Source organism: Agelaius tricolor, unplaced genomic scaffold (genome assembly GCF_023055355.1).
Source record: "Agelaius tricolor isolate 1412-34295 unplaced genomic scaffold, bAgeTri1.0.p SCAF_185, whole genome shotgun sequence".
Taxonomy (NCBI): domain Eukaryota; kingdom Metazoa; phylum Chordata; class Aves; order Passeriformes; family Icteridae; genus Agelaius; species Agelaius tricolor.
In genome coordinates, this window is record NW_027269445.1 from 24608 (window position 1) to 48171 (window position 23564).

Sequence of the window (23564 nt, forward strand, 5' to 3'; positions counted from 1 at the left end):
AGTGACTCCCGGAGGCCTTTATTGTCCCCAGGGCCGGGGAGGGGCACAGGGATGTCCCCAAGGGTGTCCCCGGGGTGTCCCCAGGGTTCCAGGGGTGTCCTGAAGAGTCCTAAAAGTGTCCCCAGGGTGTCCAGCGATGTCCCCGAGGTGTCCCCAGGTGTCCCCTCACTTGGTGATGGTGTTCCTGGAAGGAAAAGGGAGGGGGTGTCAGCGTCCCAGTCCATCCCAGTGCTCCCAGTCCCCTTTGAGTCACTCCCAGTCCATCCCAGACCCCTCTGAATCCATCCCAGTCTCCCCACCAGTCCCTTCCCAATTCCTCCCAGTCCATCCCAGTTCCCGCCAGTGCTCCCAGTCCCCTTTGAGCCCATCCCAGTCCATCCCAGTCCCCTTTGAGCCCATCCCAGTCCATCCCAGTCCCCTTCGAGCCCATCCCAGTCCTCTCTGAATCCATCCCAGTCTCTCCCAATCCATCCCAATCCCCTCCCAGTCACTCCCAGTCCATCCCAGACCTCTCTCAATCCATCCCAGTCCCTCCCAGTTCCTTCCCACTCCATCCAGTCCATCCCAGTCCTCTCTGAATCCATCCTGGTCCCTCCCAGTCCATCCCAGTCCCTTCCCAATCCATCCCAATCCCCTCCCAGTCCCTCCTACTCCATCCCAGTCTCTCTCAGTCCATCCCAGTCCCTTCCCAATTCCTCCCACTCCATCCCAGTCTCTCTCAGTCCATCCCAATCCCCTCCCAGTCCCCCCCCAATCCCCCCCAGTCCCTCCCAGTGCTCCCAGTTTGGCGCTCACGCGTTCATGCTCTTGCCGGAGCCGCTCAGGACGATGTACGGCGTCTTCTGCGCCCGCTGCTTCTCCTGCAGCAGCGCCACCGTGCCCAGGGGGGTGTCACTGGAGCTCATCTTCTTCAGCAGCTGCGCCCCAAAAAACGGGGGGGGACCCCCAAATCAGGGGAACCCCAAAAACCCCGGGAACGGCCCCAAAAAAACCCCGGAGAATTCCCCAAATCCCAAAGGGAACCCCCCGAGTTTTGGGGGCTGGGGGACACTGGGGGGACATTGGGGCTCCCCTTCTTTGGGGGCTGCACCCCATAATCAGAGGGGCACCCCAAAATCAGGGGGACCCCAAAAACTTTGGGAATTCCCCAAAAAATTCCAAGAAAAAAACCCAAAATCACAAGGGAAACCCCCAGTCCCATTGCAGGGTATTGGAGACCCCAAAACCTCGGGGAGACCCCAAAACCTCGGGGAGACCCTAAAATTGGGGCTGGAGGTGCCCAAATTTGGCTTGGGATTCCCCAGTGGAGCTGGGGGGACCCCAAAAGGCTCCAGGGGATGCCAAAATCAGCCTGGAGGATCCCAAAATTTGGGCCAACAACCTCAAAAAACATCCCAGGAACCCCAAAATTGGGGTCAAAAACTTCAGCAGCACCACGAGACCCCAAAATTGGGGTGGAGACCCCAATGGGAGCGCAGAGGGGGGGTCTCAAAAATTCCCCAAAAAATTCCCAAAAATCCCCCAAAATTCCCAAAAAAATCCCCAAAATTCCCCTCAAAATCCCAAACCCCTGACGCCCCTCACCGCCTCCTCATCCAGCTTCTTCATCCTCCTCTCCGTCTTCATCTTCCCCGAGCCCTTCCCGTGGAAGCGATGGGAGAGCTGCCGGAAGGCCTGGGGACAGCATGGGGACATTGGGGACAACACAGGGACATTGGGGACACTGGGGACATTGGGGACATTGGGGACAGCAGGGGGCTTAGGGACATCAGGGACATTGAGGATGTTGGGGGGACATTGGAGGATTGGGGGGACATTGGAGACAGCAGGAGGGACATTGGGGGCACTGGGGACATTGGGGACACCACGGGGCTTGGGGATGTTTTGGGGTCAAGGGACACCGTGGGGGTGCTGGGGACACTGGGGTGGGTTTGGGGACATTGTGGAAGGTTGGTGACACCGTGGGGGTGGTTTTGGGGACACTGTGGGGGGTGGTGGGGACACCATGGAGCGTTGGGGACATTATGGTGGGGTTGGGGACAATGTGGGGGTGTTGGGAACACTGTGAAGTGTTGGGGACACCATGGAGGGTTGGGGACACCATGGGGGTGGTGACACCATGGAGCGTTGGGGACACCGTGAGGGTGTTGGGGACACCGTGGGGGTGTTTTGGGGACACCGTGGGGTGTTTTGGGGACACCATGGAGGGTTGGGGACACTATGAAGTGTTGGTGACACCATGGAGGGTTGGGGACACTGTGGAGGGTTGGGGACACTGTGGGGTGTTTTGGGGACACCGTGGGGGTGTTGGGGACACCGTGGGGTGTTTTGGGGACACTGTGGGGTGTTTTGGGGACACTGTGGGGTGTTTTGGGGACACGCCACCTCTTTGGGGGTGAGCTTGCGGCCGGTCTCGTCCACGTACTCGATCTTGACGTCCGGTCTGTACCCGTCCTTCTCCTTGAAATCCTGCGTGAAACCCCGGAACTCCTCCCGCCGGCTGTACTTGTCATCGATGGCCCTGGGGACATTGGGGACATTGGGGACATCATTGGGGACATGGGGACAGCACTGGGGACACCATTGGGGACACCATTGGGAACTCCTCCCGCCGGCTGTACTTGTCATCGATGGCCCTGGGGACATTGGGGACATTGGGGACATCATTGGGGACATGGGGACAGCACTGGGGACACCATTGGGGACACCATTGGGAACTCCTCCCGCCGGCTGTACTTGTCATCGATGGCCCTGGGGACATTGGGGACATTGGGGACATCATGGGGACATTGGGGACACCATTGGGGACACCATTGGGAACTCCTCCCGCCGGCTGTACTTGTCATCGATGGCCCTGGGGACATTGGGGACATTGGGGACATCATTGGGGACATGGGGACACCATTGGGGACACCATTGGGAACTCCTCCCACCGGCTGTACTTGTCATCGATGGCCCTGGGGACACATTGGGGACATTGGGGACATCATTGGGGACATGGGGACAGCACTGGGGACACCATTGGGAACTCCTCCCGCCGGCTGTACTTGTCATCAATGGCCCTGGGGACATGGGGACACCACTGGAGACACCATTGGGGACATCATGGGGACATTGGGGACACCATTGAGGACATTGGGGACACCATTGGGAACTCCTCCTGCCATCTGTACTTGTCATCCCTGGCCCTGGGGACATTGGGGACACCATTGGGGACATTGGGAGGCTCTGAGTGACAGAAGAGGCAACACAAGGGATGACACAGGTGACCCTGAGGTGACACTGAGGTGACACTGGGGACACCCAGGGGACACCCAGGGGACACCCAGGGGACATTTGTGGCACTCACATCTTGTCCTCGATGCAGTACACGGCCGAGGGCAGGGATTTGTTCGGGGCTTTCACTCGCGCCACCTTCTGCACCGTGGTCTCCAAGAGCCCTGGGGATAGGGGGGACACGTGGGACACCCCAAGGGACCCCAAAACCCCACAGGGACCCACAGAACCCCACAGGGACCCCAAAACATCACAGGGAACCCTAAAAAACCCACAGGGACCCACAGAACCCCACAGGGACCCCAAAACATCACAGGGAACCCTAAAAACCCCCACAGGGACCCCAAAACACCACAGGGACCCCAAAACACCACAGGGACCCCAAAACATCACAGGGAACCCTAAAAACTCCACGGGGACCCCACAAAACCCAACAGAGAACCCCAAAACCCCCTCAAACAGACCCCAAAATCCCCACAGAGACCCCAAACCCCCCATAATGACCCCAATCCCCCTTTCAAGGACTCCAAACTCCCCAAAAGAGTCCCAAAAGCACCACAGTCTCCCCAAAAGCCCCCTAAGGACCCCAAACCCCACTGAAAGGACCCCAAAACCCCCCAAATTCCACTGTAAGAACCCCAAAACCTCCAAATTTCCCCCAAATCCCACTGAAGAACCCCAACTCCCCCACAGATCCCCTCCCCACAGACCCCAAACCCCATGAACAACCCCAAAAACCCCCAAAATTTCCCTCAAATCTCACTGTAAAAACCCCGAACTCCCCCACAGATCCACCCAACAGACCCCAAACCCCATGAAGGACCTCAAAAACCCCCAAAATTTCCCTCAAATCTCAAACTCCCCCACAGATCCCAAACCCCACTGAGGGACCTCAAAAACCCCCAAATTTCCCTCAAATCTCACTGTAAGAACCCCAAATCCCACTGGAAGGACCCCAAAATCCCCCAAATTTCCCTCAAATCCCGCTGTAAGAACCCCAAACTCCCCTCACAGACCCCAAACCCCATGAAGGACCCCAAAAACCCCCAAAATTTCCCTCAAATCTCACTGTAAGAACCCCAAACTCCCCCACAGACCCCAAACCCTATGAAAGACCCCAAAACCCCCCAGATTTCCCCCAAATCCCGCTGTAAGAACCCCAAACTCCCCTCACAGACCCCAAACCCCATGAAGGACCCCAAAACCCCCAAATTTCCCTCAAATCTCACTCTAAGAACCCCAAACTCCCCTCACAGACCCCAAACCCCACTGAGGGACCCCAAAACCCCCCAGATTCCCCCCAAATCCCGACCTTTGTTCTGGCAGAGCAGCAGCGCCGCTGCCAGGCCCCGGTTCACGATGGGCTCCTCGTCCAGGATCGTGGTGGACGAGGCTGAGAACTGAACAAAGGGGGGGTCAGGGGGCACCCCAAAACCGGGGAACCCCCAAAAACCCCACGGGGTCCCCAAAGGGGGAGTTTGGGGTGAGTTCGTTTTTGGGGGGGCCTCATTTGTGGGGTCTCCCCATTTTAGGGTCTCAATTTTGGGGTTTTTTGAGGGTGCTCATCTGTGGCCCTCCCATTTCAGGGCTTTCCCCCCCCAGTTTTGGGGTTTCCCCCAAATTTCGAGGTTTTCCTCCAAATTTTGGGGTCCCTCATTTACGAGATTTCCCCATTTTGGGATCCCATTTTTAGCCTCCCCTCTCTATTTTAAGTTGTCCATTTCCACCCCCGAATCTTAAACTCTCTCCCATTTTTGGGGTCCCCCCATCCCGTTTATTGGGGTCCCCCATCCTTTTGGGCTGTTTCTCTCAATTTTTGGGGTCCCCCAGCCCATTTTTGGGGTGTTTCTCCCCATTTTGGGAGTCCCTATCCCATTTTCGGAGCCTCCCCATGCTGTTTCCGGGCCCCCCATCCCATTTTTGGGGTCCCCCATCCATTTTTGGGGTGTTTCTTCCAATTTTTGGGGTCCCCCATTCCATTTTCAGAGTCCCCTATCCCATTTTCAGGGTGTTTCTCTCAATTTTTAGGGTCCCCCATCCATTTTTGGGATGTTCCTCCCCATTTCCGGGGTCCCCCATCCCATTTTTGGGTTGTTTCTCCCCATTTTTGGGGTGTTCCCCCCATTTTCAGGTTGTTTCTTCCCATTTCTGGGGTCCCCCATCCCGTTTTCGGGGTGTTTCCCCCCCATTTCCGGGTTGTTTCCCCCCATTTTTGGGGTGTTTCCCCCCATTTTTTGGGTGTTTCTCCCCATTTCCGGGCTCCCCCATCCCATTTCTGGGGTCCCCCATCCCGTTTTTGGGGTATTTCTCCCCATTTCCGGGGTCCCCCATCCTATTTCCGGGGTGCCCCATCCCATTTCCGGGGTCCCCTATCCCATTTTTGGGCTGTTTCTCCCCGTTTCCGGGGTGTTTCCCCCCCATTTCCAGGGTGCTTCCCCCCATTTCCGGGGTGCCCCATCCCATTTTCAGGGTCCCCCATCCCATTTCCGGGGTGTTCCCCCCATTTCCGGGCTGTCTCCCCGTTTAACCCCTCACGTCCTGGTGCTGCCGTTCCTCTGCCAGGTTCACGCTGCTCCACCCCACGTTCTCCTCCCCCTCCGAGTCCGGCGGCTCCGGGGGCGACGCCGGGCGCCCGGCCCGCTCCAGGGCCTGGGGACACCAGGGGGACACCATGGGGACATTGGGGACATTGGGGACACCATAGGGATAGCAGGGACACCATGGGGACATGGGGACACCAGGGACACCATGGGGACACCAGGGGACGTTGGGGACACCATGGGGACGTTGGGGGATTGGGGACACCACGGGGACACCAGGGGACGTTGGGGACACCATGTTGGGGACAGCAGGGACAGGGGGGACAGCAGGGGAGACGGAGAGGACAAATATGGGGGCACCAAATCCATCCCAAAACTCCCCCAAATGCCCCCCAAACCCCCCCAAAACTGCCCCAAACCCTCCCCAAATCGCCCCCAAATTCCTCCAAATCCTCCCCAAATCCCCTCTAACGCCCCCAAATCCCCCCTAACACCCCTGAAACGCCCCCAAATCCCCCCCAAATCCCCTCTAACCCCCCCAAATCCCCTCTAACGCCCCCAATCCCCCAGCCCTGACCATGAGCTCGTCCTGCTCCTCGCGGTTCCCGGCCAGGCCGTAGGTGGGGATCTCGCCCAGGGTCCGGCAGAACTCGGAGGTGGCGTTGAAGACGATGCTGCCCCCCCCCCCGCGGGTCCGGGCCCCCCGGGACCCCCCCGGAGCCCCCCCGGAGCAGCTCCAGCACCTGGGGGGGGCAGGGGGCGGGGGGGACCCCAAATTTGGGGTTAGCGCCCCCGTTTGAGGGGGTCCTCAATAGGGGTTTTGGGGAGGGCGTTGGGATTTGAGGGGGGGTTTGGGATTGGGGATCCCATAAGGAGGTTTAGGGGTGCCAGGGGGAGTTTTGGGGGGGATTTGGGTGAGAATTGGTGGAGATTTGGGGGAGTTTTTGGTATTGGGGGTCCCATAAGGAGGTTTAGGGGTGCCAGGGGGAGTTTGGGGGGGATTTGGGTAAGAATTGGTGGAGATTTGGGGGGATTTGGGTAAGAATTGGTGGAGATTTGGGGGAGTTTTTGGTATTGGGGGTCCCATAAGGAGGTTTAGGGGTGCCAGGGGGAGTTTGGGGGGGATTTGAGGAGGAATTGGTGGAGATTTGGAGGAGTTTTTGGTATTGGGTGGGTCCCAGCAGATGATTTGGGGGGGCCATGGGGAGTTTTGGGGGGGATTTGGGGCAATTTGGAGAGGAATTACTGGAGATATGGAGGAGTTTGGGGCATTTGGGGCAGATTTGGGGGAGTTTGGGGAGGAATGGGGGAGATTTGGGGGAGGTTTTGGGATTGGGGTTCCCAAAAGGAGATTTTGGGGGTGCCAGGGGCAGTTTTGGGGGGATTTGGGGCAATTTGGGGCTGATTTGAGAGGAGTTGGGGGTTTTGGGATTTTGGGGGTGATTTAAGGGGGTTTGGGGTGGATTTGGGGCAGTTTGGGAGGGATTTGGGGGAGTTAAGGGAAGATTTTGGGGGATTTTGGGGGGTATTTTAGGGTTTCTGGGAAGAGCAAATTTGGGGATTCTCAGGGAGATTTTAGGGGAACCCCAAGGGATTTTTGGGGTGCTAAGTGGGAGCTTTTTGGGGTGCTGTGGAGACAGAGTTTTGGGAGGTTTTTGCTGGGGTTTTGAGGGGGATTTTGGCGGCAGTTTGGGGTTTTTGGGAGGGTTTTAGGGGGATTTTTGGAAGGGATTTTGGGAGTGTTTAGGAGGATTTTTGTGGGGTTTTTAGAGGAGGATTTAGGGTTTTTTTGGGAGGGTTTTTGGGGGGATTTGGGAGGGTTTTTGGATGGGTTTTTGGGGGATTTTTGGGGAGGGGTCTCACCTTCTCTCCCCCTCCCTCGCGCAGCTCCCGCAGCTGCCGCAGGCGCCGGCCCCGCTCCAGCTGCTGCTGCAGCTCCTGCTCAGCCTCATCTTCCTCCAGGGCCGGGGGCGTCCCGGGCGGGGCGGCCTCATCTGGGGGGACATTGCAGTCAGGGGGACCCCAAAATCCCAGAAAATCCCCCCAAAAAATCCCCCTCAAGACCCCTAAAACACCCCCAAATCCCCCTGGTTCCTTCTGTATCTCATCCTTGTGCAGGGCCGGGGAGGGGGCACAGGACATGGGGGACCCCAAATTCTATAAAAACCCCCTTAATACCTCCCCAAAAATTCACTCGAAAATCCCCCAGAGCTTCCAATCCCCCCAACATCCTCTCAAACTCCCCTCTAAAATCCCCCTAAAATGCCCCCAAAACCCCACAAAATCCCCCTAAAATCCCCACAAAATTCCCCTAAAATCCCCCAAAATCCAGGCCGAAAGCCCCCAAAACCCCACAGAACCCCCCCAAAACCCCACAGAATCCCCCCAAACCCCACAGAATCCCCCCAAAACCCCACAGAATCCCCCCAAAACCCCACAGAATCCCCCAAAACCCCCCAGAACCCCCCTCACCGTCGCTGCTGATCTCCATGTTCTCTGTCCGGGTGTCGTCCGAGGGCAGCGGGGCCTGGGGGGTCCCCTCGGGGGGGTCGGGGCCGTTTTCGGGGTCCCCCCCGGCCCCCTCCTCATCCTCCTGCACCCGCCGGCCCCGGCCCCGCGACCTGCAGGGGATTTAGGGGGGACTGAACCCCAAAAATGACACCCAAGACCTGCCCCAGGCACCCACCAGGACCCCAAAATACCCCAGGGCCCCTCAAAATCCTTCCCAGGAACCCCAAAATCCCCCAGGACTCCCCTAAAATCCCTTCCAAATCCCTCCCAGGACCCTCCAAAATCCCCCAAAAATACCTCCAGGACCCCTCAAAATCCTTCCCAGGAACCCCCAAAATATCCCAGGTCCTCCCAAATTCCCCCAGGACCCCCCAAATCCTCCCCAGGACCCCCTAAATCGCCCAAAGACCCTCCCCAACCCCTTTGGACCCCTGGATCCCCCCTAGGACCCCCCAAAATCCTCCCCAGAACTCCCCAAATCCACCCCTTAACCCTTTTAGTACCTTCCCCACACCCCCATGTCCCCAAAATCCCCCAAAATTCCCCCCTTAGCCCTTTTAGGACCTTCCCACACCCCCAGGATCCCCCCCCAAATCCTTCCCAGGACCCCTCAAACCCCCCCCAGGATCCCCCAGTTGTCCCCCAGGACCCCTTAAACCCCCCCAGGACCCCCCAAATCTCCCCCAAATCCCCTCCAGGACCCCCAAAATCCTCCCCCCAGCCCTTTTTGGACCCTCCCTCCACCCCAGGACCCCCCAGCCCCACCTGGAGCCGAAGTCCCCCTGGGTGTCCCCCGGGGCCGTGGCCAGGAGGTCGTCGGCCCTCAGGGGCTTCTCCTTCCTGCGCAGCTTCCGCACGCGGCGCCGCGTCTTGCGGAACGTCACCGCCTGGGAACCCCAAAATGGCCCAAAATGGCCCCAGATCACCCCAAAACCGCAGCAAATCACCCCAGGATTATCCCAAAGCACCCCAAAATCCTCCCCACAGGTGTCAAATCCCCACCAAACCACCCCAAAGCACCTCAAAATTACTCCAAAATCCTCCCCCACTGACCCCAAATCCCCTCTAAATTGCCCCAAAATGCCCCCCACAGACTCCAAATCCCCACTGAATTACCCCCAAATTACACCAGAAGTACCCCAAGTTACACCAAATTACCTCAAATCACACCAAAGTTACCCCAAAATCCTCCCCAGGACCCCAAATCCCCACCAAGTTACCTCCAATAACCCCAACTTACCCTAAAAATCCTCCCCAAATCACCCCAAAATCCTTCCCAGGACCCCAAATCCTCTCCCAAAAATGCCAAATCCCCCCCAAAAATTCTCCCAAAATGTCCCCCCAATGGCCCCAAACCCTCCCCAAATTACCCCAATCCCCCCCAAAATTGTCCCAAAATGTCTCCCCAATGACCTCAAACCCTCCCCAAATTACCCCCATTGCCCCCAAAATGTCCCCCCAGTGACCCCCAATCCCCCCCAAAATTACCCCAATTCCCCCCCCAAATGTCTCCCATTGTCCCCCCCCAGCCCTAAATTATTCCGGCCCCCCCAATGACCCCCAAGTCTCCCCAAATCCCCCCAATGACCCCAAATTCCCCCAAATTCCCCCCCAACCCCCCCTCCCCCCTCACCATCTCCTCGGGGCTCAGGTACTCGCTGGCCAGGCGGGGGAGGGGCAGCTCCAGGCTCTGGGGGGCGGGGCCTGGCGGGGGGAGGGGCCCGGGCCGGGGGTCCCCGCCCGTGTCCTGCGTCCCCCCCGGGCCCAGGCGGAACGAGGGGCGTGGCCCCGGCTCATCGTACTGAGGGAGCAGCGCCGGCGCCTAGGGGGGCACGGGGAGCGACACGTGTGTCGCGATATGGAACGATATATCGCGATATCAAATGATATACCGTGATATCAAATCGATAAACAGTGATACAGTATGGATCAATGCATGGAGACACAGCGCAATGCCAATCGATAGGTCACGGCATGTCGTGATAGCCATCGATGTATCGCGATATTGAACAGTAATAGTGATCTCAGTCGATGTATCACGACACGTCCTGACACCGATGGATGTATGGTGATCTCAGTCCACGTATCGCGATACCTCACGATATCGATTGATGTATTGTGACATCGAGCGATAATCCTGATGTCAATCGATGTATCACGATATCGAGCGATAATCCTGATGTCAATTGATGTATTGTGACATCGAGCGATAACCCTGATGTCAATCAACGTATCGCGATATCGAGCGATAATCCTGATGTCAATTGATGTGTGGCGATAAATTGCGATATCGAACGATGTATCATGATTTCAATCAATATAATGCAATACATCGTGATATCGAACAATGTACGGTGATATGTCATGATATCAATCAATATATGGAGATACATCATGATACTAATCAATGTGTCACGATATACCACGATATCCATCAACACATGGTAATGTGTCACGATACTGATCAATATACAGTGATATGTCATGATACCAATTAGTACATCACAATTTGTCACGATATCAATCAATAAGTACTGATATGCCATAATACTGATCAATGTATGCTGATATGTCACCATGATGTCACAACACGTATCTGATTCATGTATATATGATACATAGTGATATATCGCGATATCTCACAATCTGCACTGCTATATCGCGATATCTCGTGACAGGTACCTGGGAGCCGGGCCCGGGCTCCTGCTCTCCGTAGGGGTCGTAGTTGGGGCGGCGCCGGCGCAGCTCCTGCTCCTCCTGAGCGCGCGCGGCCGCGGCCAAAGCCACCTGCTCCAGGACATCCTCACCGGCCTCCAGGACACCTGGGGACGGCCAGGGACAGACAGGGACAGGGACAGACAGGGGACAGGGACAGGGGACAGACAGGGACAGACAGGGACAGACAGGGGACAGCCAGGGGACAGAGACAGGGGACAGGGACAGCCAGGGACAGACAGGGGACAGGGACAAGAGACAGGGACAGGGACAGACAGGGGACAGGGACAGGGACAGACAGGGGACAGGGACAGGGGACAGGGACAGCCAGGGACAGCCAGGGACAGGGACAGACAGGGGACAGGGACAGGGGACAGGGACAGACAAGGGACAGGGAACAGGGACAGGGGATAGAACAGGGGACAGACAGGGGACAGCCAGGGGACAGAACAGGGGATAGAACAGGGGACAGCCAAGGGACAGGGACAGGGGACAGCCAGAGGACAGAACAGGGGACAAACAGGGGACAGGGACAGACGACAGGGGACAGGGACAGGGGACAAAACAAGGGACAGAACAGGGGACACAGCCAGGGGACACAGCCAGGGGACAGGGACAGGGGACAGGGGACAGGGGACAGACAGGGGACAGGGACAGGAAACAGGGACAGGGGACAGAACAGGGGACAGGGACAGACAGGGGACAGGGAACAGGGACAGGGGACGGACAGGGGACACAACAGGGGACAGGGACAGGGGACAGGGACAGGGGACAGAACAGGGGACACAGCACAGGAACACAGCCAGGGGACACAAATAGGGGACACAAACAGGGGACACAGGAAAGGAGGGGACAGTGGACACAGGGAGGTGACAGGGAAGGGACAAAGGGGACAGTGAGAGGACATCGTGGACAAGGACAAACCACCCCACACACAACGTACCCTCCCCATGGCCCTTGGGGACAGCCCTGTCCCCACTGCCCCCTCTCCCTGTGCCACCACCACAATGTCCCCAATGTCCCTGATGTCCCCACTGCCCCTGATGTCCCCAATGTCCCCATGTCCCCACTGACCCCTGTCCTTGAGGGTCAGCACCAGCGTTTGTCCCTCGGGGATCGAGGCCGGGTCGTGCTCCACCGTCAGCCCCTGCAGGTCCCGGGCACTGTAACGCTCCTGGGGGGCACAGGGGGGTCACTGCCTGTCCCCACGCTGTCCCCAATGTCCCCACGCTGTCCCCAGTGTCCCCAAGCTGTCCCCAGTGTCCCTCACCCTCCGGCGCCGCTGGAACTCCTCCTCCACCAAGGGGCTGACCCCGAACTCCTGGTCCATCTCCTCCAGCAGCTTGGCCTGCAAAGCCCCCAGTGACACCAGTTTGGGGACACCCAGGGACACCCAGGGACGCCCCCAGCCCCATCCCAAAGGAATGGAAACCTGGAAGTTTCTCATCAGGAGAAAAACTACCCCAAAATTCCCATTTTTGGCTCAAAACTTGGCAACAAACCCAAGGGAAATGCTCCCAAATCCTTCAGGTTGAATGGGGTTGTTTGGGGATGCTCTTAAAAATCGGATTTAACCTTAAAGCGATTCCAAAATGCCTGAAAATTGAGGTGGGAGCAGAATTTTGGGGTCAAAATTTGTGATTTTAGCACCGTGCTTGAAAAGTTTACTGCAAAAAGCAAAAATTTAAGGCCTCAAAGCATTGTTTTTAGGGAGGTTTTGAGGGAATAACCCTAAAAATCACATTGAGGGTAAAAATTCTTAAAAATTGGGATGAAATCTAAATTTTAGCCTTCAAATTCCCCATTTTAACCCAATAACTTATTTCAGAAGAAAGATTTAACCCCCAAACTCTTTAATTTTTTGGGAATTATTAACTAATAACCTTAAAATTGAACCTAAATTTCAGGCAGCTCCACAATTCCCAAAACCTGGGACAAAATCAGGATTTTAGGTGGGAAAACCCATTAAAAAATCCTCTAAAAATCCAAATTTTTGCTGTAAAATCTCTAAAAATTGGGGTAAAAACACCGGTTTTGGACTGAATATGGGGGGGATTTGGGGTTTTCTGGGATTTGGGGTTTCCTGGGGTTTTGGGGTCCCTTCCCACCCTTTTCTCTGCCAGCTCCTTCTCCCTCTGCAGCGCTCGGCTGCGCTCGATCCACGCGGCCGCGTCGTCCAGCCAGGGCTCCTCCTCCCCCAGCGTCTTCACCTTCCTTTTTGGGGCAAAAAAAGGACATTTTAGGGTCCTCACAAATGCCTCAAATCAGCCCCGAATCCCTAAAATCCTCCTGGGTTTTCTCGGCTTTTCAAAAATTCCAAGTTTTTCTCAATATTCGTAAAGAGTTTTACTTGGATTTGCAAATTTTACCCCGAAATGTTTTTTGTGCTTCCTAAAAAAGTTCCTAAATTATTTTCTGTGCCCTAAAGTTTTGTCCCAGACAGTCTTAAAATCTTTCCAATCCTCCCTAAACTTTTCCTATTCCCCAAAATGCCATCCTGCCCCCCCAAAATTCCCCCTGAGAACCCCAAATCCCCCCTGGAATCCCCCAATTCCTTCAAAACCCCCTCTCAGCTACCCCCAAAATTCCCTAAACACCCCTCAGATCCTTCCAATTCTTCCCCAAAGATCCCAAATTCCTTCTAAATTCCCCCAAATCCCCCCAAACCCCCTCCCAGGCCCCTCAAACCCCCACACTTCCTCCCCAGACACCCCCAAACCCCTTCCCAGCTCACCAAAGATCCCCTAAACACCCCCAAACCCCCCAATCCCTCCCCAAATCCCCTCCCAATCCCCCCAGCCCCCTGCCAGCCCCCCAAAAATCTCCTAAACACCCCCAAAATCCCCCAATTCCTCCCCAAACCCCACAAATCCCCTCCTAGCCCCCCAAACCCCCTGCCAGCTCCCTTAAAATCCCCTAAACACCCCTCAAAATCCCCCAATTCCTTCCCAAACACCCTCAAATCCCCTCCCAACCCCCCTAATTTCTCCTCAAACACCCCCAAATCCCCTCCCAGTCCCCCCAAAATCCCCTAAACACCCCCCAAACCGCCCCAAATCCCTCCCAACCCTCCTAATTCCTCCTTAAACACCCCCAAATCCCCTCCCAGTCCCCCCAAAACTGCCCCAAATCCCCTCCTAACCCCCCCAATTCCTCCCAAACCCCCTCCCAGTCCCCCCAAAACTGCCCCAAACCCCCTCCTAACCCCCCCAATTCCTCCCAGACCCCCTCCCAGCCCCCCAAACCCCCTCCCAGTGCCCCCCATTCCCCCATTTCCGTACCCCAGTTTCTGGTTCAGCAGCCGTTTCTCCTTGGCCGCCGCCAGCTTCTCGCGGATTTCCTCGCGCTGCCGCAGCGCCAGGGGATTGATCACCTCGGCTGCCACCGGGTCCTCCTTGGTGCCTGCCTCTGCTCCACAACAGGCCAAAATCAGCCCAAAAATCGGTCCAAAATCAGGCCCAAAATAGGCCCAAAATCGGCCAAAAATCAGGTTGATATCAGGCCCAAAATCAGGCTAAAAATCGGTCCAAAATTGGTCCAAAATCAGGCCAAAATCAACCCAAATCAGCCCAAAATCAGCCTCAAAATCGGCCCAAAATCGGCCCCAAAGTCAGCCCCGGGACACCCCAAAATCAGTGAAATCAGCCCCAAAATCAGGCCAAAATTTGCCCCAAAATCGGCCCAAAAGCAGAGCAAAATCGGCCCCAAAATCAGGCCAAAGTCAGCCCCAAAGTCAAACACAAAATCAGACCCAGGGCACCCCAAAATCAGTCCGATATCAGCCCCCAAATCAGTCTAATCGTCCTCAAAATCAGCCCCGTATCATCCCCAAGGCACCCCAAAATCAGCCCCAGGGCACTCTAAAATCCACCCCAAAATCAGCCCCAAAATTGGTAAAATCGGTCTCAAAATCCGCCCCAAAATCAGCCCAAAAATCAGCCCCAGGACACCCCAAAACTTGCCCCAAAAATCCCAAATCAGGCCCAAAATTGGTCCTGAAATTGGCCCTAAATTTAGATGATAAATCAACCACAAGATGGCCCAAAATTGACCCTAAAATGAACCGTGAGCATCCTGTAATCAGGCCCAAGAATCAGCACCAAAATTGGCAAAAACAACCCCAAAATCAGCCCTTAAATCAGCCCCTGGGCTCCCCTAAAACCAGACCAAAAATCAGCCCCAAAAAACCCAAAATGCCCTAAACTCCCCCAAATTCCCCTCACCTTTCTTGGCCGTGCTGGTCTCCAGTGGTTTCAGTCCCAGTTTGGCCCGGAGCTTACTGGGAACCACAAAAGGGTCAGGGGGGTTTCAGGGTGGGGGACCCCAAATTTGGGGGATTTGAGGGAGGGGAAACCCCAGTTTTGGGATATTTGGGGGGGTCCTCACTTGGTTTCTTCCACGCTCAGGGAGGATTCACCTGCTGCAGATTTGGGAGCAGCTGTGAAGAGTAATCAAAAAATTATTAGTAATTAATTAGGGGGGGAAGCTCCTCTGGTACCCCCTGAGGTACTGCCCCAGCCCAATACACTCATGGACCTCAAATTCCCCCTTTTAACCCCCAAAATCCCCTTTAATCTCCCAAAAATTTACTTTAACTCCCGAAAATTCCCCTTTTACCTCCCCAAAATTTACTTTTAATCCCCCAAAATCAATTTAAAATCCCTAAAATTCCCTTTAGCCCCTCCAAAATCCCTCTGGGGTCTCCCCCATCCACAGCTGCCCCCCCCAAAACCCAAAATTCCCTCAAATTCTCCCCAAATCCCCCCAGGCCCCCCCAATTTTTTCCCCTCCCGCCCTCACCGGGCTCCTCCCGCTCCTCCTTCCTCTCCCTCTTGGCTCTCCGCTCGTTCTCGGAGCCGCCCCGGCCATGGCCGCTCCTCCCGGCATCCTCGGTCCCTCCGCGCCTCGAGGAACCGGAGCCTCCCCCGGAGCCGCCGCGCTCTCCCCGGGAGCGGCTGCGTTTCCCGCGCCGCTCCCCGCCACGGTGCCGGTGCTTTCGGTGCTCGCGGGGCCGCCCCGCGCTGCTGCTGCTGCCGCCGCCGCCGCCCGTCCCGGCCGCTCCCGGGGCCTCCTCGGCCGCTTCAGCCCCACCGCGCTCCCGGTGCTTCTTCGAGGCGCCCATGGCCGCGCCGCTACTTCCGGGAGAGGGCGGGACTTCCGGTAGTTGCCATGGATACGCTTCCGGTATTCGGCTACTTCCGGTGGAGCGCGGTGCTGATTGGTCGAGGTGTAGGCGGGACTTGAGGGGTCACTGTGGGATGAACCATTATGAGCGCGGAGGGGTGCGCAGAATGAGCAGGATGGTTGTGGCGCCGTCCTGTTCCCCCACAGAGGGCTGAAGACCTCCGTAAGTGGCACCGGAGATCTTCCAACACGGTTTCCAGTGAGGAGACCCCGTGCGGGCAGCCTGGTGGGGGGGGCTCCGTATATAGCGCACCCCCGGGGCACAACAAATGGTGGCGCCCAGCAGAAATCAAAAGAGCCTTTAAAAACACCAAAATGGCGGCTGCTTGGGGTGCGGCAAAATGGCGGCGCATGGGGGGAACCCGAAAAGGCCAGGGGTGCAGAGAATGTTCCAGGAGAAGAAATGGGCTCGACTCCCATAACTAGCGTTCCGCTGAGCCGTGGTGCGAACCACCGACTCCAAAACGCGCCCTCCGGGGCTCTGTCCCGCCCCGTTCGCCCCGGGGCGCTTCCGGCCCCCCCCCCGCCTCGTGCCCTTTGATCCGCCCGGCGCGGGCGCCTTGGCGGCGCCGGAGGGCGGGGCTGAAGGCGTGGTCACCGCAAAGTGGGCGTGGTTATCGCGGACTATAAAAGGCGCCGCCGAGCCCCCTCGCGCCCGTCACGAGGACTCGGCGAAGGTACCGCACGCCCTGAGGGGCTTTGGGGGAATTTCTGGGGGACAAAAACAAATTTGGGGGCCCCGTGAGAATTTTGGGGTGTCCGGGTGGGTTATTTGGGTGTGCGCGAAGGGCTCGAGATCCCCTCCAAGGTTGTTCAAGGAGGGCCTGGGGAGGGCCCCGAGGCCTGGAAGGATTTTGGGGCGTCCTGTGAGGGATTTGGGGTCCCCAGGGTGGTGTTGGATGCTCAAGAGGAGCTTAAAACCCCCACAAGAACCTTTTAGCTTGACCAGGGGATTTCTAGAAAAACATTGAGGAGTTTTTGTGGGGTGGGGAGCAGCCCTGAGTCTCTCTAGGAGCCTTTCCCTGCCAGGGGCAAAGTCGGGGTTCAAAGATTCCCCCTTGAGGCTCTTTAGGGTGAAAGTTCAACCCCGCCCAGGCCCTTTTGAGGCGATCCTCGAAGGTTTTTGGGGCTGATCCTTGAAGGGTCTTGAGGCGATCCCTGAAGGGTTTTGGGCCGATCCTTGAAGCGTTTTGGGGCGATCCCCGAAGGTTTTTGGGTTGATCGCTGAAAGTTTTGGGGCGATCCCTTTTGGGTCGATTCCTGAAAGTTTTGGGGGGAGCCCTGAAGACTTCGAGGCGATCCCTTTTGGGGTCGATCCCTGAAGGTTTTTGGGGGCGATCACTGAAGGTTTTTGGGCTGATTCCCGAAGGTTTTTGAGGCGATCCCTGAAGGTTTTTGGGGTGACCCCTGAAGGCTTCGAGGCGATCCCTTTTGGGGCGATCCCCGAAGGTTTTTGGGGCAATCCCTGAGGATTTCGTGCTCTTTTCCCCAGATGGATCCCGAGTCTCCGCCCCGCGAGCTGGAGCTGTCGGCGCTGGAGGCCGAGAAGGAGCCGATGGCGGCGGCGGCCGAGCCCGAGCCCGGCTCCCCCCCTCAGCCTCCCCCTCCCCACCGCGACCCCACCCCAGCGCCGGCCGCTGCTCCGGGCGGGGAGAAGAACGGGCTGGTGATGAAGATCCCCCCCGAGGAAGAGGAGGAGGCGGCTTTGGGGGGCTCGGGGGTTTCGGGGAGCCCCAAATTCACGGGGCTGGGCAAGGAGGAGCTGCTGAGGGAGGCGGGGACGCCGCTCTGGGCCCGGGCCCGCCTGGTGCTGCTCGTGCTCTTCTGGGGGGGCTGGCTCGGGATGTTGGGCGCCGCTGCCGCCATCGTGGCCCAGGCCCCCCGGTGCCAGCCCCTGCCTGCCAAAGCCTGGTGGGAGCTCGGGGCGCTCTACAGGGCCCCCCCAAAGGCGTTTGGGGGCGATCTGAAAGGTGAGGAGGGGTCTGGGGGGGTCCCATGGGGGTTTGGGGGGGTTTACAGGGTCCCCAGAGGGGTGGAAGGATCCCAAAGGATGGCTGGGGGGGTTTAGAGGGTCCCCACCCCTACTTTTGGGGGGGTTCCAGGATCTCCAAAGTTTTAGGGGTCCCCGAAATCTTGGGAATTTTGGAGTTTCCTCCAATTCTGGGATGATTCTGAGATCCTTGAGGAATTTTTGGGACCCCTGGGTTGGAATTTTGGACTCTCAGGGTTGGGATTTTGTGGTCCCCAGCAGTGTTTGGGATCTCTTTGGTGCTCCTGGGAGGATTTTGGGGTTGTGCTGTGGGGTCAGATTTGGGGTTCACCCCCTTGTGCAGGTGTGGAGAAGCGTTTGGGGTACCTGAAGGAGAAGCTGCAGGTGGGGGGGCTGGTGCTGGGCCCCGTGGCCCCCCAAAAACGCCCCGAGGATCTGATCCCCCCCCTGGAGGAGCTGGACCCAGAGCTGGGCACCATCCAGGACTTCAGCGCCCTCCTGCAGGCGGCCAAGGACAAAGGTGGGGCTGGGGGGGACCCCAAAACCGGGGGGACCCCAAAACTGGGGGGGTCCAGAATTGAGGGAGGGGGATGCACTGAGAAAAACCCCAAAATTTGGGGGGGAATTGTTGGATATGGGGCAAAGTGGTGGAGGGGGGAGGGACCCCACAGAATTTGGGGGGAGCCCCAAAATGTGGGAGGTTCAGAATTGGGGGGGGACAACACCCCAAAATTGAGGGGGAGGGTCTGAATTTGGGTGCTCCCAGGGTTGGGTGATTGGAGGAACCTCCCCAAAAGGGGATCCCCCATAATGATGGGGGGTTTATAATTGGTGGGGGGGGTGTCTGTGGTGCTGGGGGGGTTTGGGGGTGCCCTGACCCCCCCATTTTCTCCCCCCCCCAGGACTGAAGGTGATTCTGGACCTGACCCCAAACCCCACTGGGGATCGGGTCTGGGGGGACGCAGCCAAGGACCCCAAAGTGCACCAGCAGGTCCAGGTGAGTCTGGGGGGGCTCTGGGGGATTGGGGGGGCTCGGGGGGGGTGGGGGATTTGGGGGACCCCCCTGACCCCCCCTGTGCCCCCCCAGGCTGCCCTGAGCCGTTGGCTGAAGCAGGACATTGCTGGGGTCTTCCTGGATGGCATCGAGGAGCTCCCGGTGAGGGGGGCAGGATTTGGGGTGAATTTGGGGCTTTTTGGGGCAGGATTTGGGGTGAATTTGGGGGCAGAATATGGGGTTTCTTTGGGGACAGAATTTGGGGTTTCTTTGGGGTTTTTTGGGGTAGGATTTGGGGGCAGAATTGGGGGGGTGTTTGGGGCGGGATTGGAGGGAATTTTTTAGGGCAGAATTAGGGTGTTTTGGGGCAGCATTGAGGGGAATTTGGGGCAGAATTGGGGTTTTTTGGGGGGAGGATTGGAGGCTTTTTGGGGCAGAACTGGGGGAGGTTGCACAGAATTGGGAGGGGGGAATTTTGGGGCAGAATTGGGGGATTTTGGGGGTCTCTGGGTGATCCCCCCATGTCCCCCCAGCCCTCGGTGGTGGCTGAGTGGAGGAACCTGACGGAGCAGGAGCCGAGCCCCAGCGGCGTGGCCAGGTCTGACCCCCAAAAACGTCCCCACTGTCACCCCAAACTCCCTGACCCCCCCAAAAGTGTCCCCAGTGTTACCCCAATGTCACCCCAAACTCATTGATCCCCCAAATCTCTTCTTCTCCTCATCTTCTGCCTCATGGAGCCCCCACTTTGGGCTCCTTCCCCTGTTTTGGGTGCTGGGGGTGCCCCCCTGACCTTCCCCTCAATTTTGGGGTGCTCCCCTTTTCCTCCCCTCAATTTTGGGGCGCTCTCCTGACCTTTCTCTCCATTTTTTGGTTTTCCCTCCTCATTATTGGGCTTCTCCCCTGACTTATCCTCCACATTTTTGGGGTGCTCCCCTTTCCTTCCTCCCCTCATTTTTGGGGTGCTCCCCTGACCTTTTCTATTTTTGGGGTTCTCCTCTGACCTTTTTTATTCCATTTTTAGGCTGTTCTGTTGATCTTTTTGCTTGCATTTTTGGGGTTCTTCCTTGACTTTCCCCCCCCCCATTTTTCGGGTGCTTCTCTGACATTTTTTCTTCCATTTTTAGCCTGCTCCCTTGACCTTTTCCTCCTCGTTTTTTGCTTGCTCCTCTGATTTTTCCTTCCCGTTTTTGGGCTTCTCCCCTCATTTCCCCCCCATATTTTGGGGTGCCCCTGTTGTGTTTCCAGGGTGCTGGTGGGGGGCACTCGCCTGCAGGACCCTTGGCTGCTGCCCCAGATCCCGGGGGGGCTGCGCCTGCTCCTGGGGCCCTTCCTGCAGCCCCTGCAGCCCAAACCGGACCAGGAATCGCCCGAGGGAGCCGTGAGGAACCTGCTCAACTTCCTCAGCTCCAACTCCTCCTCCGTGGGGCTGGGCTGGAGCGTGAGTGCTGCACCCCAAAACCCCCCCGGGACCCCCAAAACCTCCCCTGGGAACCCTGAAATCCCTTCAGGAGATCCAAAACCTCCCCAGGATCCCCCAAATCCCAAAAACCTCCCTGTAGGGCTGGGCTGGAGCGTGAGTGCTGCACCCCAAAACCCCCCCGGGACCCCCAAAACCTCCCTGGGAACACCAAATCCCCAAAATCTCCCTGTGGGGCTGGGCTGGAGCGTGACTGCTGCACCCCAAAACCTCCCTGGGACCCCCAAAATCCCTTCAGGAGCCCCAAAACCCCCCAGTCCTGAGCCCCTGGGACTCTTCCATGGGGCTGGGCTGGAGCATGAGTGCTGCACCCCAAAACCTCCCCAGGACCCCCCAGAATCCTTTCAGGAACCACAAAATATCCCTGGGAGCCCTCAAAATGTCCTCAGGAACCTCAAATCCCCCCCATCCTCTGGGTATCACAAATGCGACTCCAAAACCTCCCCTGGGATCCCCCAAAATCCTTTCAGGAACCTCAAAACCTCTCTGGGACCCCCAAAATCCCTTCAGGAACCCCAAATTCCTTTCCCCCCACTTCGGACTCCCAAATGGGACCCCAAAACCTCCCCTGGGATCCCCCAAAATCCTTTCAGGAGCCCCAAATCCCCCCCAACCCTGAACCTCGGGCACCCCCAAATTCCCACCCCCCTGTGGGACCCTCCTGCACCCCCAACCCCCCCCAAATCAGCCCCCAAACATCCCCGGGACCCCCAAATTGCCCCCAGTGCCACCTTCCTGCCCCCTCCCACTTTTTGGGGTTCCTGTCCCACAGGTGGGGTCCCCGTGGGAGTCCTGGGTGAGCCCCAGCCTGAGGCTGCAGCAGCTGCTGCTGCTCTGGGGGCTCCCCGGGACCCCCGTGCTGAGCTACGGCGACGAGCTGGGGCTGCCCCGGCCCCCCAAAAACCAACAGGTACCAACAGGGGGGGAAAGGGAGGGTTTGGGGGGCTACAGGGGGGATTTGGGGGGCTGGGATCCATTGGGGGGATCTGAGGAGGGATTTGGGGCCTGCAGGTGCGATTTGGGGGCTGGAGGGAAGCTCTGGGCACTGGGGGGGTTTGGGGAGGGATTTGGGGTTTTTAGGGGTGCAGGGGAGGGGCTTGGGATGGTGCCCTGACCCAAATTTTCCCTGGGTTTTGCCTCGTTTCCCTTGGGTTTTGCTGTAATTTCAGGTTTGTGCCCCAATTTTGCCATTTTTTGCCCCAGTTTTGCTGGGGTTTTAGCCCTAATTTTACCGTTTTTTGCTCCAATTTCTCCATTTTTTGCCCCAATTTCTCCGTTTTTTCCCCCAGCTGCCAACAATGCCGTGGGACTCCATCGAGGACCCGAAAAAAGGCGGGAACGGCTCTGAGGTGGGCGGGGCTTGGAGCTGTGATTGACATCAGCTCTGGGTGGTGCTTGATGGGACGGGGCGTGGTTTGTTTTAAGAGGTGTGGCTTAGAGTGACACCTCCCCTTTTGGGGGTGGGTCTTTAATGTCCATTTATGGCTTTTAAGGGGTGGGGTTGTTTTGGCCACACCCATAGGTGGGCGGAGCCTTAGGGTGGGTCCCGCAATGTGCAATTAAATGGGCAACGCACATTTGAAAGGGCGATGCATTTTTAAAAGGGTGATGTGTCTTTAAGAGGACAATGCACCCTTAAAAAGGCAATGCACCCTTAAAAGGGCAACACCTTTTTTTAAAATGTAATGTGTCTTTAAAAGGGTAACGCACTCTTAAAAGGGCAATGCACCCTTAAAAGGGCAACACACTCTTAAAAGGGTCACGTGTTCTTGAAAGCGTAATGCGCCCTTAAAAGGGCAACGCGCCTTTAAAAGGGTAACACCACCCGCTGCCTCCTTAAAGGGCCAGCACCCTCTCTTTTCGGGGCTGCATTTGGGGGTGTCCCACCCCCCCTGAGCGCAGCCCCCCCTGATTGCAGCCCCCGGAGCTGGAGCTGTGCACAGCGCTGGCCTCGCTGCGGGCCCACGAGCGCTCGCTGCTGCTGGGGGAGGCGCTGCCGGTGCCCGCGGGCTCGGCCGTGGCGCTGCTGCGACGCTGGGACCAGAGCGAGCGCTTCCTGCTGCTGCTCAACCCCCACGGAGCCCCCCTCAAACCCTTCTCGGTCAAGAGAGACCCCCTGGACCCCCCCCTGCCCGAGTGGGCCACGCTGCGCCTCAGCACCGGCCCCAGGGAGCCCGGGGAGCCGCAGGTGCAGCTGCAGGAGCTCAGGGTGGGGCCCTACCAGGGGCTGCTGCTGGGCTTTCCCTACAGCCCCCAGTGAGCCCGGGCACCCCAAAGCTGCCTTGACCCCCCCCTCAGCACCCCAAAGCTGCCTCTGGCACCCCAAACCCACCCTGATCTCCCCCAGCACCCCAAACCTGCCCTGAGCCCCCTCCCCCACCATCCTTGCTCACCCTCACTTTGGGGGTCCCACACTCATCTCCCGTCTGTCATTTTTTGGGTTCTCATCCTTCTCCCCCAAAGTCTTCTTGGGTTTTTTTTTGTTCTCTCCCCAGCTCAGTTTTGGGGGTTTTTCTTTGTTTTCTGGGAGTGTTGGCGTTCCCCCCCCCCCCAATCAAATTCTGAATAAATGAATTGCATTTGTGACCTTGGGTTTGTTTTGGTTTTTGGGGGGGGTCTGAGGGTATCCCCAGGAGTGCCCCAAAATAAGGGGGAGGATTTGGGGCTCCCAGGGGAATGTTGGGGGGTAGGGGAACCCAAAGAGGGGCCCACAACGCCCCAAAATGACCGGGGTTGAATTTGGGAGCTCAAGGAGGGTCTTGGGGCTGTTGAGGGGGTAACCAAGACCTTAAAAATGGGGGAAGTCCACCCAAAATGGGGACTGGGATCCACTGTAGGGCCTCAGGGGTGACCCTGAAAAATGGGGACCCCCAAAAT

At 57.6% G+C, this 23564-nt stretch overlaps 2 protein-coding genes across 6 annotated transcripts; one reads left to right on the forward strand and one right to left on the reverse strand.

Annotated features, from left to right (window-relative positions):
* Positions 1-2: 2 nt before the first annotated feature.
* SART1 (spliceosome associated factor 1, recruiter of U4/U6.U5 tri-snRNP) lies at positions 3-16200 on the reverse strand. 5 transcript variants are annotated; one of them, XM_071421085.1, is made up of 20 exons: positions 15843-16200; positions 15429-15480; positions 15266-15321; positions 14324-14450; positions 13151-13256; positions 12313-12390; positions 12117-12216; positions 11010-11149; positions 9961-10149; positions 9093-9214; positions 8289-8437; positions 7660-7810; positions 6394-6517; positions 5812-5925; positions 4589-4676; positions 3350-3440; positions 2386-2521; positions 1585-1674; positions 796-917; positions 3-184 (listed from the first exon to the last, which is right to left on the reverse strand). In XM_071421085.1, exons 1-20 carry the CDS (start codon positions 16162-16164, stop codon positions 166-168), a joined length of 2376 nt encoding a protein of 791 aa, XP_071277186.1. In that variant the 5' UTR covers positions 16165-16200; the 3' UTR covers positions 3-165. The 5 variants fall into 5 exon arrangements, 3 of the variants coding, with proteins under 3 accessions (XP_071277186.1, XP_071277184.1, XP_071277185.1); XR_011678231.1 differs by lacking the exons at positions 3-184; positions 796-917 and having other exon boundaries at positions 2426-2521; positions 6394-6559; positions 7680-7810; positions 15843-16199; XR_011678230.1 differs by lacking the exons at positions 3-184; positions 796-917 and having other exon boundaries at positions 6394-6559; positions 7680-7810; positions 15843-16199.
* A 554-nt stretch (positions 16201-16754) lies between these two features.
* SLC3A2 (solute carrier family 3 member 2) lies at positions 16755-23273 on the forward strand. The gene is made up of 10 exons (XM_071421086.1): positions 16755-16903; positions 17719-18196; positions 18560-18736; positions 19119-19213; positions 19304-19372; positions 19744-19808; positions 20456-20648; positions 21460-21597; positions 21977-22036; positions 22606-23273. The coding sequence occupies exons 2-10, from the start codon at positions 17719-17721 to the stop codon at positions 22945-22947; spliced, it is 1617 nt and encodes a 538-aa protein (XP_071277187.1). The 5' UTR covers positions 16755-16903; the 3' UTR covers positions 22948-23273.
* Positions 23274-23564: the final 291 nt, after the last annotated feature.